Source organism: Hemicordylus capensis, chromosome 1 (genome assembly GCF_027244095.1).
Source record: "Hemicordylus capensis ecotype Gifberg chromosome 1, rHemCap1.1.pri, whole genome shotgun sequence".
Classification (NCBI taxonomy): Eukaryota; Metazoa; Chordata; class Lepidosauria; order Squamata; family Cordylidae; genus Hemicordylus; species Hemicordylus capensis.
The window spans coordinates 48,988,932-49,008,555 of record NC_069657.1 but is presented as its reverse complement, the minus strand read 5'-3'; the positions used below and the strand labels follow the sequence as shown (position 1 = coordinate 49,008,555).

The window sequence follows — 19,624 nt, the reverse complement described above, 5'->3', positions numbered from 1 at the left end:
CCCCATGCAGCACACTGCAGCAGCCTTGAAACAGAGAGGAGCACAGACGCTCTCGTCGCCAGCATGCAGTGCATGTGAGTGATGACGTTGCGAGACTCCAGCGGGGGAGATCTCGTGCAAGTGCAAGGACTCATCAAAGGCCAATCAATGGCAGCAGCAAAACAGGCAGCGGCAGCACCCGCCCGCCTCAGAGCCAGGAGCGTTTGCCATGATAGTGGGGCACCCACTGCCCGCCTGGCTGATTATCTTAAAAGATCTGAAGGGGGGTGCGCGGCAGGGCAGCGGCATTTTGGCGCCCCCTTCAAGTGGTGCCTAGGGCACGTGCCCTGCCTGCCCCCCCCCCCCCAGTTACGCGTCTGAGCGAGAAGTTACCAGAGCATGAGTAACTGGCCAAGCTATCTCTATCCAGGTAAGGTCACAGTTGGTGTATCAGCCAAAGCGGATAAAAGGTCTCTGAGTCACAGAGGCCACTTGAGCCTCTAGTGACAGTGCTGGATCGATGAGCACCCGCAGGCTGCGAACCTGGTCCCTCAGCGGGAGTGCATCCCTATTCAGAATAGGCTGAACATCATTCTGGGCAGAGGAACCACTGACCAAAAGTACTCCTGACTTGTCTGGATTGAGTCTCAACTTGTTAACCCTTATCCAGTTCATGTCTGCAACCAGGCACTGATTTGAGACAGTCACTGCTTCACCTGTGTGATGAAAAAGAGAGATACAACGGAGTGTCATCCGCATACTGATGACATCTCAGACCAAATCTCCAGATAACCTCTCCCAGTGGTTTCATGTAGATGTTAAACAGCCTAGAGAAAAGAATGGAACCCTGCGGAACCCCAAAGCATAACTGCCAAGGGTTAAAGCAGTAATCCCCCAGCACCACCTTTTGGAAACGGGCCTCGAGGTAGGAGCGGAACCACCTCCAAGCAGTGCCTCCCTCACCCTACTCAGCCAGTCTATCCAAAAAGATACCATGGTCAGTGGTATTTAAAGCTGTTGAGAGATCCAAGAGAATTAACAGGGTTGCACTCCCCCCGCCCTTTCTCTGCACAGTTATCCCACAGGGCAACCAAAGCAGTTTCTGATCCAAAACCAGGCCTGAAGCCTGATTGAAATGGATCTAGATAATCTGTTTTCTGCAAGAGTGCCTGGTGCTGGTCAGCCACTACATGCTCAAGTACCTTGAGCCTATAATTGTATATTCTCTGGATCCAGACTGAGTTTCTTTAAGAGTGGTCAGATAATAGCTTCCTTCAGTGGAGCTGAGACCACTCCCTCTCTCAGGCATTTAGAACCTGATGTACCCAGCTAAAAATTCTCTCCCTGCTAGATTTAATAAGCCAATTTAATTTACTTAAATTATCTGAAGTCTGAAGTAAATACTGAGGTGGTGAAGTTCGCAGATCAAATCAAATGATTCAGGATGGTGAAATTCCTTGTAAGACTGAAGAGCTCCAAAAAGATGTCTGCAAATTGAATTAATGGACAACAAAATGGCAGATAAGATTTAATGTAAACAAACGCTAAATTGAACAAAAATTTGTGACCGCACATAGATGGATGGGATTCTGAATTTGCTGTGACTATTCAGGAAATAGATCTTGTGTTTGTGATGGAAAGCTCATTGAAAACATGACGTCAGTGTGCCAAGCTAATGGAAAAGGCAAATTCATTGTTCTGAAATTAGGAAAAAGAATTGAGAATAGTATAGCAAATATCATAATGCATCACTGTATACATATACATATACATATACATATACATATACATATACATATATATATATATATTTGTGACCATGTTCAGAAACTATATACTGTTCTGGTCACCCTCATCTCAGAACATCTCAGAACAGGAAAATATACAAAAAAGAGCAACCAAAATGTTTGTTCATTTGGAGCACAAAAGAAAGTGAAAGCATTTGAGTCTTTTTAGTTTAGGGAAAAGGTGACATAAGCCAGGAACAAGATAGAGGTTCATAGAATGTATGAGTAGATGTAGAGAAACGTTTTTCTCTTTCTCACACTTGAACTTGGTGATATCATTTTAGTTTTAGAATACCTAAAGATACTAGTTGGCTACAATAACAAATCAAATATCACATGGTCCTGTTTGCTGGTTTATAATCTAAAAACTGCAGACACATGAGGGAAAATGGCCATATGTGTAACTTAGCTTGTTGGTTCAGGACCGGGAAATGCTGTTTCACGCAATATATAACTAGCTTGTGGAGTTGCTTAAATGCAGCGGTGGTCACAACTTACATGGTTTTGAAAAAATTAGACAAACATGTGAAGAATGGCTCTGTCAGGCTGCAATCCTATACAAATTTACCTGAAAGTAATTCACATAGTAGGACTTTTGTACAAGTCAACATAGTGCTGTCAGTGGCTATTAAATGGGGTAGCCAAGAAGAACTTCCAGCTAACTTGACTAATGTGGATACTGAATAATGTTTCATGTGTCCAGTAAGGGGATGGGCAATTATTGTTGGTTTCCTTCCCCTTCCTCTGTGCCTTCTGAAAATATGTCCCTGCTGGTCCTCAAACCTCTGGGATGTATCTTCAGGAGACACAGAGGGAAGAGGGGGATCCAGAATTTGCCTGCTATACACACTGAATGTTGTGCATGTGCAGCTTTGGTCTGAATGTTGACCTTGATGTACAAGCATTGTGCTTTTGATTACCAGATGCTGAAAACAATCAGGGAGTGGACAGCATTCACTGACTGTGAACCTTGCAGTGACAACTGCCTGGCTGATATTGGAAACAGAATATTTGACCAAATGGATCTTGTTCTGACCCAGCCAGGCAGTCCTTTTATTTGTATTGCCTGCTGTTTGAGCTGAAGATGCCATTTTCGATGAGCGCTACAAATTTAGTGCTGTAGTCCTTGTGAAAATGTGTAGTTCTCCTGTGCTTTGCTTTGTATTTGTGGTGTGATCAGAATCTGCCCTCTTTTCTTTCTTCCTCTGCAGGGGAGGGTCAAGAAGAGGTCCAGTTCCTAGACGAACTCGGTAAGCGGCTTTGATAGTGCACTTAGTAAAGCAAAGGAGCTGGTTTTGTAATTTTAGACTATGCATTTCTCTTTAGATTTGATATGAGGCTCCTACTTCATGTAAGAGGCTTCATTTTCTTGTAAATGGGGCTTGTTGAACAGTGTTGTTCAGCCGTCTAACAATTCTGTAAAGTGAGCTTTGTGAAAAGTCTATTTTCCTTTTTGCCTTAATGGGTAAAGTAGCCTTGGATGGACTTATTTCCAGATTACTGGTTGAAGGATTATTGTGCTGAAGAAATTTTATTAGCTGCTTGTGAGCAGATTGAACTTGTGTATGAGCCCATGTTCGCTTTCAGTAAATCTAAAATGCTAAAAGGCCCAAACAGGATTCTAGTATAAATGTACTTGGGTAGATGGGCTTGCTTGTTTGCCCACTCATCCACTTCTGCAGGTGTTGACCCCCATAAACAGTATACTGCTTTGAAGAATAGAATAGTCATGTAAAGCTGTGAAAGGGATAGTGTGAGTGGTGTAGTGGTTAGAGTGCTGGACTAGGACCGGGGAGACCCGAGTTCAAATCCCCATTCAGCCATGAAACTAGCTGGGTGACTCTGGGCCAGTCACTTCTCTCTCAGCCTAGCCTACTTCACAGGGTTTTTGTGAAAGAGAAATACAAGTATGTAGTACACCGTTCTGGGCTCCTTGGAGGAAGAGCGGGATATAAATGTAAAAATAATAATAATAATAATAATAAGAGCAGAAACTGGTCAAGTTTCAGCATTTGTTGCTGTACATGTATTAGAATCTGGTGGTACAGGTAAAGTGTGCGGTTCACTAAGAAGGGTAGCTCATATGTTTCTCTAGCCATAACTGAGGAAGAAAGGCATTGAGGATTCTTCCTATTCTTGTTGTTTTGCAGAGTAGCTCTTTCTGGAGATCTGGACCTAGAAATAATGGATTATAATGCTCAACTGCATGCCACTCTATATGAGCGGAAACTCCTGTCACTAGAGGTCCGGAAGCGAAGGCGACGTTTGGGCAAACTGAGACGGGCGAGACTATCAGGTACTTGGGAGTCCTAACCATTTATCCATATCAAAATGTGGTTGCTCTGGTTTAAAAGGTGATGAGCCTATCTTGCAGGTGTAGATCCTAGCCACCACCAGGCTCAAATGTAGGCTATGTATGTATCTTGTTTCACTTATTTATTTCTAGAATGGAGTCCTTAATATACACAGAGTGAATGTTGTGAGTACTGAATGATACGTATGGGAGTCTGAATTTTTCTATCCTGGTTTACTGATGCTAAACTGTTGAGACCTAGGAATATATTGACTCTAACAGGAAGTTCAAAGTCAGCTGATTTTGTCCTCAAGTCAGACATGGAGAGTGAAGAAGAGGAGGAGGTAGCAGAAGAAGATGAAGAGCTGGAGGTACCTCAGAGTGAAACAGCTGGCTCTCTCAGGGATATGCAGGTGAAATGTAAGCAACAGTTGTCAGAGCAGGTGGAGGCTGCCCGCCAAGGGAAGTTGCTGAAGGACACTGAACAGAAACCTGTAAATGAAGCGCCGTTGCTTCAAGACAAGACAGAGCCTGCACCTAAGGATGATGAACCTCCATTTAATTTGCTGAAAAGTCTGCAAGAGAACAAGAATCTAAGGTAAGAGTTCTCATGAGGTCAGTCTCATAGGCTGAAATTCTTTGTCTGCTTGTGAAACACATCTAGACATCATGCACTGGCATGGTGGCTGCACAGAAAGTAAGTTGTTATGCCATATCCAGGATTTTTGAATGTGAAATATTAATCAGTAGCTTATGGAAGTCATTGCCACAAGGTGCAGTGATGGCCACTAGCTCTGACTTAAAAGGAATTAAATGATTGTGGAAGTTAAGTCTACCAATGGATAGTTAAATGGCACCTCCCAGGTTTAGTGCTCAATAACAGGTGTGGAGACAAAGGATGTAGGGATGGCTGTCCCCTCAATGTCCTGCATGTAACCTTCCCAGAAGCATCTGGCTTGCCACAGTTGCAAACTGCATGTTAGACTAGATCAAGGATTCTCAATGTTGGGTCCCCAGATGTTATTGGACTTCAGCTCCCGTAATCCCCAGCCCCAGTGGCCTTTGGTTAGGGATTATGGGAGTTGAAGTCCAATAACATCTGGGGACCCAACGTTGAGAATCCCTGGACTAGATGGACCCTTGATTTGATCCAGCAATACTCTTTAATTCTAATTTTGTAGCAGGGATTGTAGCTTCTAAAGTAAAATGCTCTTAGTTTGCAATGCTTCACTTTTAATTCTTGCTGGTGTTGCTTTTCATAAAAAATGTTAAACCTTCCAAAAATGCCCGTGGAAAAAAATGCCTTAGATATTCCTTTGTATGCCAGTGGACTTTCATTATTGTAGTCATTTGTGGGAGGTAGGTATATTTCTAATCCAGTTTGTGCTAACACTCTCTTGTCTGGGGAAGTTTCCATGTCAAGACTGGTGTTGTATGTATCTTAATTAGGGAGAGGAGAGAGAGAGCGCACACATGCATGCATGCATGCTTATGCTTATGCACACATGTGGCCTAATGTCAAAACCATCAAGCTCCAGGAGTCATGTCTGGGCATTTCATACTTTGTTGCCATACCTTGTCACTCTGCATAGCAGGCCAAGATGATAACTCTGCAGTTCTGTCTCCGGGGATTATCATGTAATACAGGCAAACCTGCTATCTGGAGGGGTTCCATTCCGCAGTGGGTGGGGGTGGACCATGGATACCAAGCCATTGACTCTATGGGATGGGGGTGGTGGTTTAGATTCCTGGAAGTTGTAAAATGGGCAAAAAAAGTCCCCTCCACGGGTATCCAGCCCCTGGCCCAAATTCCCCCTCCCCCCGTGAAAGATCACAGGGAAAATGCTTTTTAAAAAAGAAATGAGCCACAAAATGGCTGCTCCTGACAAAACGGTGGCTGGAAATAACCTCCATGGTCACTTCTGGCCCTCTAGGGACCTCAGATATGTGGGTTTTAACCCTTTCATATCTGTGGATAATAAAATAGGGTGTCAATTAGACACCAGTGAATACGTGAAACCACGAATATAAAGTCCTCGTATATAGCAAGGTTTGCCTGTATGGTCCAAAGCATTCTTTGAATTCAAGAGGTGATCACAGGAAAACGTTTGCACCTTTACCTGATTTGCCTTTTTTGGTCTGTCTGAATAGAGTGCAAGACCATAAATTCTGGATTAACCTTGTAACTCTGATCTAACTTTCGCTTTCTTTCCCAATTCTCATATTGAAGATAAGTGAGCTGATGATTCTGCTATAGTTTCTTTAGCTTTTCCAAAGGACAGCTTCATGTTCTGTTGAAAATACAACCTTCTGCTTGAGGTTTTACATGTTTCCCCCATATCTTAGTCATATATCTATATATGGAGGCACCATACTTCCTATCTTTTTGCAAAACTAGCAGACATTACCAGAAATATCCAGTCATATTCAAAACCTTAGATTATGCAAGAACCATAGTGTTGATGCGTTATTTCCAGCTTATACTATTGTAGTGGATGTGGAAAACATTCATTCCCTATTGTCCTTATTTAGGAAATAACCTTTTTAGCCATTGTTCTGTTGAGAAAATGTGTAAATCTAATACCCATATTCTGGAGGTATACTTTAGGAAGGAAGTAAACACGCCTTAAAATGGATTTAAACATGTTATTCTATTTGTGATTGCCCTAATAAAAGCCTTAAAATAGACTGGCTGTGGTATTATGAAGCAATAGAATCTGCTTTATCCTTTCCTTTTTTCACTTCTAGATTGGCAACCTGTATGGTGTATGCATGTGTGCACGCACGTCCCCCACCCCACCCCATATGCTGACCCAGATTCTACAATACTCTTTTGGCCCTTTTCAGTATACAATGTTAGCTGCTAATATGTTTGGATCTATAAGCAAAGGGATCTAGCTGTTCTTTGGACTGCCACCTCTGCCTCTCTGCTTCCACAGCAAAGTTCAGGCTCGCAGGGCTTTCTCTGCCTACCTGCAGCGTGTCCAGCTGCGCCTGATGAAGGAGGCTGGGGATCAGATCCAGAATGCTGCTTGGGCTGCCAAGGAGGATGAGCAGATGGTAAGAAACTGTGTGCTTGCCCAGTTCCTTTCAGGGAGGAGCCTAGCTGATTGTACTCGGCATTCCTGAATCATAGTCTGTGTGAAGCTGATTCCCATCAGCTAGGATGGAGCAGGAATGTTAAATGTTATTAACCATTGCAGAGCTATTTCATCTTGCTTCTCGACAGAAATGGCTAGAATGCCTTCCTTGAAACTGGTGCAGTTTGTGTGCAGAGTAAATAGAAGAGGTGTGTTTGGGTAGAGATACACTGAACAGAGCATAACTGAGGTGACATCTGTCTCAGAGTTCTGCCTTTTTGCACAGCCTTTCCCACCTCTCGAATGATATGTATGTGACTTTGTTTCCAGGCTTGACTTTGAGTTGTCTGCTGACTCCCTCTGATAAGAGCTGAATTATCCTACTGCATCTGGAACAGCTGCCTTATAGCACTTAATGACTTCAGTCAGTCCACAGTTCTAGTCTTTGCCCTCAGCTGGCAGTTTTCTTAGCCCAAATGGAGACACTGTGAAAACAGGCTATGGGTAAAGAGCCAATGTAGCTCATAGATTAAAAGCCTTGTGTCAGGAATTGGGAATAATCAGTTTGCCTCAGTGGAAAATGTGACCCTTCCTCTTTCCAAGTGGAAAATTGAAACTGGCTTTCTGAGAGCTGCTTTGTCTGCTGTGCTGTGAAAAATAATGTTTAAAATAACAGACCAAGCCGACTCACTAGCATTAATATAATGCTAGTGAGAGGCAAGCTGTGAAACTCTACGCTTTGGCTATGAAGCAGTTCATTTGCATGCTAGCAGGGCACCTAACCAAAAGTAAATCCAGAGTGGAGACAGAATGTGTTTGAAACTAAACACTCACAGCAGGCGTCTTGCTTTAGTGCTCAATTTGCCGGGAGGGCAGTTCTCCAATACCAAAAGTACCACTGGCTGGTGACGTAGTGGAAGTGGGAATGGTGTGGTTTTGTAGCTAGAGTTGGTACAAGGCATGAGGCCTGGCGAATGTGACCATAGGTAGTGCCAGAGATGTGTGAAGGTGACAGTAAATATGGTCAGAGTTATTTAGAAGCTTGCCGTATCTTTAGAAACATTTCCAAAAATCATTCAGTAACAGTGAATCCATGGACACAAAGGTGTGAGGCATGATGGCTCAGAAATTGTATAACAGTCTGCTTTAGAATCCCTGAACTTCCGTGTCACTCTTCGTCTGTAGAGTCACACCTTTGACAATGTTACATAATGACTTTTTCACAACACGTTCCTTGTGACCCCAACAAGATACCATGTCTGAGTAAAACATAGGAGAACTAGATAGATTCACCTGTTTAACTTTGTTTCATGGTAACAGGAATTGGTAGTTCGTTTCTTGAAACGAGCAGCCAGTAATCTTCAACAGTCTTTGAGGATGCTACTCCCAAGTCGGCGCCTGGCCCTTTATGACCGTAGGCGCATCTTGGCTCACCAACTGGGTGAATTCATCATCTGTTATGACAAGGTGGGTATGGATTGTGTCAGCTGAGTTCTAGTGCAACAGAATTAATGCAGTGCTCTGCTCTGGTTGGTTGTTGTAAAGGTAAGTAAAGCAGAACAAGAAGTCCTTTATATATCTGCTTTTCAACCTTCTATTATAGTGATAAAAGCTAAACCTTTTTTTTTTTTTTTGCCTAATAGTGATACCTACAGATGATCAATCAGCTCCAAATGACTTTTGGAGCTCACAGATAACGTTGTGAGATTCTCAGATCTTGTTTCAGATATTACAGGGTAGGCAGAAGCTTCTGCTTTTTCAGCTTTTACTTTCGTGTTTCTCTTTAATGGATAAACAGTCCTGCAGGGCAGCAATGTACCTCCCTGCTGCCCCGTTGCTTCCGTGACTGGAAGTGCCTTGCGCATGGGCCTGCATCACGAGCGTGCCCACACAAGGCACTTCCAGTCTCTTCCAGTCACTTCTGGTCACGGGAGCAATGGGGCGACAAGGAGGTATGCTGTCACCTCACGGGACTGTTTATCTGCAGAGCTCCTGAGGGAGAAGCGCCGCAGGGTGTGTGTGTGTAAGCACACCCTCTCCTGTCCTTAAAGCCACCCCCGCCCCACCATAGGCTCGAAGGGAGCCGGTTCCATACACATCCTTAGATTAGATTCCTAATGAAAAGAGAAACCCTATAAAAGCAGTGTCTAAACTGATAGTCAAGGTGTCCTGTGTCTGGTTTTTGATAGCCAAATTGCTGTGGTCTTAACATTTGTTATTAAACTTATTTAGGGTGGGGAATGTGTTTAATGTGTGAATTTACTGTATTTAATGATATAATTGACTAACAATGTGTATGTGTCTAGAATTGCCCACAATACCTTTAAAAAGGTCTTTGTTTAGATATGCAGTGAGTATGCACGTGTAGGAAATATTTTGCAGCACTTTTCTGTTATTCAGTGCTCTGCCTCTTTCTCTGTCCCCCCCCCCCCTTTCTTACTTAACAAAAGGTCTGTCTGAAACTGCTTTTTACAACTTGGAATTTCCCTAACTGATGGAAGCTGAAAAAAGGATGGTTAAGGGGTGGTTTCCAGTGGTCAAGGGATGCTTGCATGTATATCCCTCTTGTTTGTGAGTGCAATACGCAGCTTTGGATGGATGAGTTTCACAAAAAAAGACAACCCCTTGTGGTGTTCTAGTAGGGCAAGTCAGCCTTTGAAACATGCATGCATCATGTGTATTTTACTATTTAAAATTGGACACATTTTAACCTGATAAGTATAAGTTGGCTCTTATTGTACTGGGAGTTAATGCTCAACATCTGGGTGGCACAAAAGAATCTGACTGCTTCGAAAATATCAGAGTATTGGAATTATTTCTCATCCACCAAGATTGTGTTTTAGTTTAGTAAACTGATATTATAAATATGCATAGTAGATCAGATTATAACCATACATGCTTTCTTAGAACAAGAACTAATCGATTAGGCTTTTAGAAATAAACCTTTAATGTACTGACACTTTTTAAAGCCATGTATGGTTTTTATTATACAGTTTGGTCCCAGTACAAACTAATTTCACTCAGTTTGGGAAATGGATATGTAGTAGAGATTTTGAAATAAAGTTCCTTGCCTTGAGCAAGATAAGCAGACCTCATATCTTGACTGAATATCATGATATCATGGTGATATCATGGTGATAAAGAACAATTACTAATGGAAAATTATTACTTTTTGTTTTTGCCCCTATCCCCTGGTGGGTGGGATAGATATATACAGGAACATGCATCAGACCTAATAGCAACATCTTTGGAGTGCAGAGTTAGAATTATGAGAAGATACTATGGAATGTTGACACTGAGATTTCAGGACAAAGTATCTTGTCTTAATTCTGGAGAAAAACCTGAAAACATGTGAACATACTTATATCTGTAGCTATCTTGCTGAGTCTATGACCAAGGGTTAGCATGGAGATCAGTGCAGTAGTTCCCATTTGGCATTGTGAATGTCAGATGCATAGAGTTCATCTTATGCCTTCCTGCCTCAAGTACCCCATCTGGAAGCACTCAATGTAGAAAGTGTGGTTTAAAAGATTAATGATGCTTATTTGCAGGAAACAGACAAAATGGCTCAGAACAAGTTAATAAAGAAACAAGAGGAAGAGGAGGAGGACAGCATAGATGCTGATGGCTTTCAGGAATTTGTTACTAAGGCAAGGTATGAATCAACTTTACTTTTGCTTTAAATATGAACATATGAAGCTGCCGTGTATTGAGTTGGACAATTGGTCTGTTGAGCTCAGTCTTTCTAGACTGACTGGCAGTGGCTTTCCAGGATTTCCAACAGGGGATTTTGCCCAGCCCTACCTGGAGATGCCAGGAATTAAACATGGGATCTTCTGCAGGCAAGGCATTGTGCTCTGCAACTGAGTTATGCCTTCCTCCTGCATAAAGTATTACTTTTGCCTGCCTCCCTAGCTCTTTTAACACCTTCAGTCATGCATATGCTGAACATGTGGAGGAAGGAGTGGGATCCACCAACTGCCCTCGTCACTGACCTCCACCTATTCAGTGAAGGTATATAAAACTATACATGCACAAACTCTTTAATATAATCAGGAGTCTTGCATGATCAGATTTCCTGATCATGAAGAACAGGCTGTAACAATCCTTGCACCTGAAGCTCAGGATGTGTTTTAAGGAATGAACTAGTGTATCTTGTTGCTCAAACATAAGGTTTGATGAGGGATTTAAATCCACGTGAAGGGTTAATCATACATTTGAGTTAAAGTCACAACAAAGCAAAGAAGCTGCAGCAAACAAAATTGCGTGTGATGTTTGAATGCTGACACTTCTACTAAGTTATGATTTTGTATAATCAAGAAAAATTTTGGATTTAAAAAGTGGAGATCCAAATCCAAATTTGGGTTGCCTTTGTGCTTCCTCACTTGACTTTTTATTACTCTGTAGTTTGTAAGTAAGAACAATGCTCCTTGAACCTGTACACTTTGAAACTACTGTTTGTGTAAAGCCCTTTGTAATCAATGCTATGATGATGACAAGCTTTGTCTGTTAAAAGGCAGGGTTGCACAACTTGGCAGAAGTTGGACTACAACTCCCATCATCCCTGACTTTTGGCCACTGTGGCTAGCTGGGGGTGAGGAGACTGTAGTCCAGTTGTTGGCCGGGGAGGCAAATTTATGCTGCCTAGTTATAAGGTCTATACATGCTGTACTAGAAGCCAAATAATTAAACTAGTATTTTCTATAGAAGCTTTTTCTCTTCTTATCTCATGCTAACTGTTAGTACAATACCATGTGAGGAACATGAATCCGTGTGTGGTGTATAATTTGGATTGGAACATTACACATACAGTTTCCTGATACAGCTCATTGTTAATCTAAATACTGGAGTGTGAGAGGTCATCTAACCATGGGTGTTCATGACAATGTACAGCTGATTGCACCTTCCACTGAATGCATGGAGGCTGGTGCACAGGCAGGATCAGTGGGCATGATCCCATTCCCTTCTCTGCATGCTGTTATTTGTGCACTTGCAGGTGTGAAAAGGGTTTCTCTCTTGTTCATTTTCCCTCCTGACTGTTACTAAAGAACAATACAGAATAGGATTTTTGCCATTTAGCTCCTGTGGTCTCCAAACTGTGAAAGGGCCATTGCGTCACCTAGCTTGTACCGTGCTTGGCCAAGCAGGATTCTCTTCAGCTCAATGGAATGTAATATTGTTGTCCTTGGTACACAGACATAATCACCTACTGCCATCCCAAAGCCATATTGCTCTGTTTGCATTAGACAACCCAAAAGTATGTGTTGTGATTTATGGTAATGTCCTTTATATAGGGATGAGCAGCTGGTCAGCACTGAGGGCCATTTTAGAAAGTATCTAAACTTTTAATGCATTTAACACAACTTGCAATTTTTATGATCACACTATTCCAAAGTACAGTCAGACAAGTTGCACTTACTTTAACACCACCCACCCACACCCGCCCCAGGATATTACTACATGTATGTATGAGTGAAAGAGGCTGCAGACAGAGAGAATAAACGAGAATATCCTTGGAAAAGAAATCTTGAGATGCAGATTTGGAAATCATGTTGGCAGAACAGTGCTTTTCATCTTTGTTTCTGATCCTGTGCAGTTTCTTTTTTCAAATATTTCTCTCTCTTCATGAAAGAGCTACACAAAGTAAACGCTGGGATTCTCAAGATTCTATCAAATACTCCAGACTGCACAAAAGATGTTTGGAGTGGTTTCATGTGGTTTAATCCTACCTTAGTTGATATCTTGGTGTTTGGAACAGGCAAATTTTATGTTGCTTCAAGCCAGCTAAAGAGTCAAACTTGCCAAGTCCCAGGTTACTTAACTAAACTACAGCAACAACAACAAATATTTATATGCTGCTGTTCAGCAAAAGTTCTTAAAGTGGTTTACATAAAAACATAAATAAGATAGTTTCCTTTCCCAAAAGGGCTCACAATCTAAAAAGAAGCATAGGGAGACACCAGCAACTGCCACTGGAGGGATGCTGTGCTGGGGCTGATTAGGGACAGTTGCTGTCCCCCTGCTAAATATGAGATAACCACCACTTTTAAAAGTGCCTCTTTGCACAGTTAGCCGTTTGGACCCTGGGGAAAGCCTTAGGTGAGTACCTTCTAGTATTTCTCTTAGTGAGCAGTTCAGATTTCTGGGAGGAAGATACTGCTTTCTTACTCCTCATTTTTTCAGACTACTGGGCAGCAAGATAGTAAAAATTAGTGTACTCCTCCTTCAGGCATGCAATGCCAATTGTTCTCTGATTCTCTTTGAAAGAGCTGTAGTTTGTACATTGCTTGGTTCGAGCTCTGCTTCCAGCTGAGTGCAAAGAATTATGGCCAGCATATTATCTGCTAAAAAAACCCAAAAGTGCATAGTTATAACTTTATAGAGGGTAAAAGAATTTGGTATACCATACTGTGGACATGAAGATTACCCTCCTGCTGACTTCCCCCTTCTTTCATATTTTCCCACACAATGATAAAGCTGCATCTGTGAAGATAAAAAATCCCATTCTATGACAAAGATGTTGAACTATAGCTCTAAAGTAGTGTTAATTGAATGATTGGCACTAATCCCAGGAGTGACAGGGAGCTGAGTTATTGGGGTGGAATTTTTAATAATAATTCTGTCAACAGACATATTCACTATTTCTGTGACTGTTGTAAATTGCTGATTGTCTCTGACCATATTGAACAGTTAACTTTTGCTGTTGTTTGATGATGATATTATTTATTACTAGACTAATCTCCTTCATTGGATTATTACTCGATTACCTCACTCTTTAGAGTGTGTGTGTGTATATGTATGACTGAAACTTGCTATAATCTGAATGGCCTCTTGATGAAGGCATTTGAGCAAATCCTTCTGTGAAATCTGCAGCTATTGCCTAGCTAGATACTTATCTATGGTCAGGAATATAAATGAAGATATAGAAGATAACAGGGTGCTTGGACCAGGAAATCTTGCCGCAGAGGTCAGGTGCCTCTTCCTGCACCACTGGACAGCTTTCAGATGAAGGGAGCTGTTGGCCTGAGCTTCGCTGTACCACAGTGCCACCTAGATAATGGCCTGACAGGTTACTGCAATGGGCCAGGTAATCTAGGAAGATAATGGGTCCAGATTCAGATGTAACACTAAACCGGGTTGGAGAACCCACTGTTTCAATTTGAAACCGTGAACTGCATCACAGATGTTCGTCCAACTGTGGTCCAGCAACCTCCAGGTGCAGCAGAAGGGAACCTCTCCCTGCTGAACCTCCACCTTTGCTCCTTGTATCTGGATAGTGAGTGCCTCGACACTCATAAAAATGAGTTCTGCGCCTGCGCAGGACTGCTTCAGGTAGTATTCATTAGCTCCTCCCGACACCTTTTAACCGCCCCCGCATGAGCCGTGCAGCAACTATTGAGGCGGTTAGGCGCCTGTTATTCAGTTTCTTCCTGACCGCCGATGCACCCGGACCTCAGGAACTTCACAGCTCCTCGGAAGAAACAGTTACAATGATTTACTGTTAAACATTTTGGCTAAACTAGTACGACCATTCTTTGCTTCCTCCTCAACTTTAAGCATAAAAACAGACATTACCTAAGCAGTGACTAGACCGCAGAATGGCGCAAACGAACGGCAACTCAAACAATTTCACATAGGTCCCTGATTCTCCCCTAAAAACAGAATATGTTATGTAATAAAGGGGTGCTTTGTTCTTTTAAGCCACCTTAAGTGGCACAGCGGGAAAATGCTTGACTAACAAGCAGATGGTTGCCAGTTCAAATCCCCACGGGTACTATATCGGGCAGCAGCAATATAGGAAGATGCTGAGAGACATCATTCATAGTGCGTGGGAGGAGGCAATGGTAAACCCCTCCTGTATTCTACCAACGACAACCACAGGGCTCTGTGGGCGCCAGGAGTCGAAAACGACAATGGCACACTTTGCCCTTTAAAAAAATGACTTTATTCATGCCCTGTGTGGAATCTCAACTGAAATCCCTCTGAGCAGTTTTCTCAAACCCCCTCCCCAGTTTTTGCCTATTATCTTTTCTCTCTGTATCTTTTTCATTTGCTACTGCCCCAAAAGTGCCATTAAATATTCCCATTGTAGTTATGTTAGCTTTTTTTGTTCTTTAACTCTTAGTGAAAGTGATCTGGAAGAGGTATTAACATTTTATACACACAAGAATAAGTCAGCAAGTGTCTTCCTGGGAACAAATGCTGGAGCTTCAAAGCACAATAATAGCCAGTTGGAAAGCCAAGCCAAGGGAGGTGAGAATCTCTTTTGCTGCTGACCACTGTTTCTGATGACCACCCATAGACATTTGGAGAAATCTAGGATATAGTATTTGGTCTTCTTATAACATGTGTGGAGAAAATGAAAAATTAGTTGAATTGGTAGTACTTTTCAGTACTTGGATGGGATTGTAGTTGTAGAATACTGTCAACACCAAATTATATGCCAGTTTTAGGAAGCAGTAATTGACATCCAGACTAATCCTGTGTCGATGCTCCAGGGTTTTTCATCACATAAAGGGAAGGAAGGGTGACCCCCCCCCCCCGGTGATCTGCCCTTTCCTTCTCCAGCCACTTCTGCCTTCCAGTGTTCTCTCTAATGTTTTTCATCTGTGTGCAGAATGAATTTTGTTCTGGGCAGCAGTATCAAGGCAGTCTGTGTGCACATGCATTCAGAGTGGGGCATTCCTGATTCAACCTGAGCGGGACCTAAAATTAACTGATTGGACATTTAAAAAAACGAAGCGCGCACATGCCTTAGAGGGAAGACTGCTGCCTTCCAAAACTATGTCCCTGGGGGTTCTCTAAGACAGTATAATTTCTGGAAGTGCAGGTGGCCGCAGATAGAAGGAGAGATAATTGAAAATCACCACCCACTGACCCCACAACAGAAAACCCTGGTACATTGCCATTCAGTGATGTTAATCTCAATAAACATTGGAAGGCAATCCTTCAAGTTGTTTTCCAACATGATAACAATTCAGACTACCCCCCCCCCCACTCTAAACTTAATTTTAGATCATTCAAAAACAATGGAAGAAGTTGAAAAACAGCGGATCCAAATTCTAACTGATATTGAGAATGTGACGAAGGGGCAGAGAGGTGGCCAGTCCAAAGAAACCAGACCATCTAGTGAGTAACAATCCTGACAAATCGGGAGAGGGCTATTCTTTGCAGCATGCGGCCTTGGGAACAGTTGCTGAATTTTGGGGTCTGACAGATTATAATGGGGTCTGACAGATTATAATTATATATTATAATGTTTAGAATTGGTGGCTATTTCCATAGATTATTTTCTTGGCAAACCTTCCCCTGACATTAAAAAATAGTGGCTGACATTAAGAGCAAGGAAGCACTGGTGCAGTGAGAGGAGCAGACCAACAGCACTTCCATATTAACTACATCTGTACACCAGGCAAGGGGCAAGGACATATTTTCAGGCGGCACAGAGGCCTTCCTGGGGAAGAGGAGATGGCTTTTGTTTTTTTAAAAAATACCCCTTGCCCAGTATACTGGTGCAATTAATCTGGAAGCGCTGTTAGTCTGTTCCTCTTGCTGCACTGGTGCTTCCTGGCTCGGAAAGTCAGCCACTACCTGTAACAGAATAACCAGTCAGCTGACTGACTAATATGGCAAGTTTATTTTCAAACTAAAACTCTTAACCTAGATGCCGTAGTTGGAATTCTTTGCCATATTTCTGTTATGCCATCTTTGATCAGAATAACAAATTGATGGATTGGTCAAGGGAAAGAATCGCTTAAGTCCCTTTCATCCTGTGTGTGCATGATCTGGTAGTGATCCGATGAAATTCATAAATATGGGTTCTGCGCCTGCGCAGGACTATCTGGGCTGAGCTAGATAGCTCCTCCATATGTTACAGGTAAGCAACCTGTTTTTCTCAGTTCAAATTGGCAAACACTGAGAGGAATAAATCATTTGTCTTGGACAGAGCAAGATGTAGACAGTAGTGAGCTCAGAAGGGGACATGCCTGTATCAGTCAGTCATCGATAATGCCCTTTGGTGAGCACTGACCAAATGATTTCAATTTTTTAAAAATAGCTTATTTTATGATAGCGGTGGGGGCGGGGGAGGAAATGGAACTTTTAAGAAGTCCTTTTATAATGTTTATGAAATTTGACATGGTATTATGAAAAGCAGGGGAAGTACCTGTGAGGGTTAGAAAATCCTTATGTTTCATCAGCGTTCAGTAGTTGAAACATAATTGGGAACAAAAATATGTGAATATCATATTTATCTTCATCCTCATATCATGAAAAAGTTAGGGACGTAGGAAGCTGCCATCTACTGAGTCAGACAATTGGTCTATCTAGTTCAATATTGCCTACTCTCACTGGCAGCAGCTCTCCAGGGCTTTAGATAGAATTTTTCGTAGCCTGAACTGGAGACAGCAGAGATTGACCCTGGGATCTTCTGCATGATACGCAGATGCATCTCTTTGCCATTACTCCAGCACTGTCTGTGTGTACATCTTAAAAAAAACAAAAAAAAAACATAACATTTTTTATCTGTTGTGTTTGCTCCTTTATAAAAGAGGTAATGCCATTTGTTGGATTTATGACTTTTGGTACTACTAAAAACACATTTCATATATACATGGTAAGATTGTCCCCAAATTAAAATGTGATGGAGAGAGAGAACGAAACAAACTTATTTATTTCTGTTTATTTTTAAAATGCTTATATCCTGCCTTTTCAGCAAGCTCAGAACAGCTGAGTGGATTTTTAATTTCACTAAACTCTGATACACTGTTCCCTGGGAATACTAAATACTATCAACAATTAACTGGGAATATGCTTCTAATGGCAAATTTAGCAATTACTGCTAAATGGAAATCTCTTCTTACAATAACGGAATGATGTAAGATGTATACAGCTAAATTAGTGAAATTAAAATCCATTTGGAAATATAACAGCATTTTAAAAGTGGAATGAGATATTCAGTTGGGAAATGCATTTTCACAGTATTAAACTACATCTGTTATGAAAAATTGTGTTGTATAGTGTGTCATATAATCTCTCATACCCTTTAGCCACATTGTGCCTTTTTAATACGTGTTTGTAAAATGTTATAAATGCTATATTTATTTTTTATTGAAACTATAAAAATGCTCATGTTTTTTTGTTTTAAAAAAGGAGTTCTTCCTCCAACAGTAGATGAAGAGAATGTACCACAACTCAACCCCTCTACTGCTTCTTCCCCTGTTCCTGATGCCATCCTTCCACAAAGCATCAACTCTCAGTTGTCCTCGCATGTTGCTGCCTCTGAAAATGCACAGGTGCCTGATCATCACTCAACCCTGTCTTTTTCATCTGGTCCTAGATTGACTCCTTCCCCTTCTTTCCAAAGCACAGCACCTGACAGCTGGTCTAACACAGCAAAAAATGCACCTTGCCTGTCCTCAAATGGTGCAGGCTTACACCGTAGTCTGTCTGGCAGTTACACTGTCAGCCCCTTCTCTTCCTTTCAGAGTGCTATGCAGATCTACAGCCAGAGACTGTCCCGGCCATCCTCAGCAAAAGCAGGTGAGCTGGTGGCATATCTGGCTGGTGGCAATACTAGCACAGTATTGTAGCTCTTCTACTGTCTAGCAATATCCATAGTAGATGAAATTTGTGCAAAGGGTCACGATGTGGCTATGCAGACATCTAATTGGGGGAATTCTTACTGATTTTCTATAAGAGGCTTGTGTGGAAAAGACATACAACTCATCAGATTCAGAAACTTGCCTCTAGCAAAGGTCTGGGTTAATGGAGTGCATGTGAGATACACACACACACACTCACTCACTCACTCACTCACTCACTCTAGCTTAACCTGCACAGAGCATCTGTGCGCTAGTACTTGATTGCTCCCCTCACCCCCTGCCACAGCCCCCCTCCCCTCAGAGATCTCTCCACCTCACCTGAGCTGTACTCCTGCTCCTCCTCCATTCAGTTACTTCCATCCCCCTCACACCTCTTGGTCGCAGTTGCGGCATTTCTGGCACCTATTGGCCAAGCTGCAGTCCCCTATCCCAAGAGATCTTCCCCACCCTCATCTGAGCCCCGCTCCTCCTCCTCCTCACAGGAGCAGCAGCAGCAGCAGCAGCAGTTGACTGGACCATTCCTTGCTGCCGCCACTGTCATGGCCACTCATTCCCCTCAGGCTGCTGTCAGGCCCAGGCCTGTCACTTGCCTGCCTGCCTCCTTCCGCCAATCACCCCGGTAGCCCCAAACAGCAGCAGTGGTTGACTGGGCCCTTCCTTGCTCCCAATAGGTGCCGCCATGGCCGCTTATTCCTCTCAGGTCACTGACAGGCTCGGGCCCATCTCTCGCTCTTCCTTCTTTCTCTCTCTCTCTCTTCCCTTTTTCTCTCTTTCTCTCTCCTCCACTCGCTCTTCCCCTCTGTCTTTCTCCTCCTCCTCCTCCTCTAGCTCTCTTCCTGAGTTAACAGATATTGTTCATCTTGTTTCCTTATCTAATTCACA

At 42.5% G+C, this 19,624-nt stretch overlaps 1 protein-coding gene across 28 annotated transcripts in view; it reads left to right on the top strand.

Moving 5' to 3' along the window:
- TTLL5 (tubulin tyrosine ligase like 5) overlaps positions 1 to 19,624 on the top strand; it is a 253,862-nt gene that overhangs the window by 91,415 nt on the left and 142,823 nt on the right. For 22 of the 28 annotated variants that reach the window (XR_008309973.1, XR_008309988.1, XR_008309987.1 and 19 more), the window contains 10 exons: positions 2,978 to 3,016; positions 3,917 to 4,062; positions 4,342 to 4,657; positions 6,999 to 7,119; positions 8,460 to 8,606; positions 10,691 to 10,794; positions 15,265 to 15,392; positions 16,155 to 16,268; positions 17,086 to 17,157; positions 18,291 to 18,680. Coding sequence is in view for 23 of the 28 variants with exons in the window: in XM_053262483.1 (XP_053118458.1) it covers positions 2,978 to 3,016; positions 3,917 to 4,062; positions 4,342 to 4,657; positions 6,999 to 7,119; positions 8,460 to 8,606; positions 10,691 to 10,794; positions 15,265 to 15,392; positions 16,155 to 16,268; positions 17,086 to 17,157; positions 18,291 to 18,680 (1,577 nt within the window). In the remaining 5 variants the exon portion in view is untranslated. The remainder of the gene's footprint in view (positions 1 to 2,977; positions 3,017 to 3,916; positions 4,063 to 4,341; positions 4,658 to 6,998; positions 7,120 to 8,459; positions 8,607 to 10,690; positions 10,795 to 15,264; positions 15,393 to 16,154; positions 16,269 to 17,085; positions 17,158 to 18,290; positions 18,681 to 19,624) is intronic. The other 6 variants (XM_053262577.1, XM_053262567.1, XM_053262671.1 and 3 more) reach the window with 4 other exon arrangements.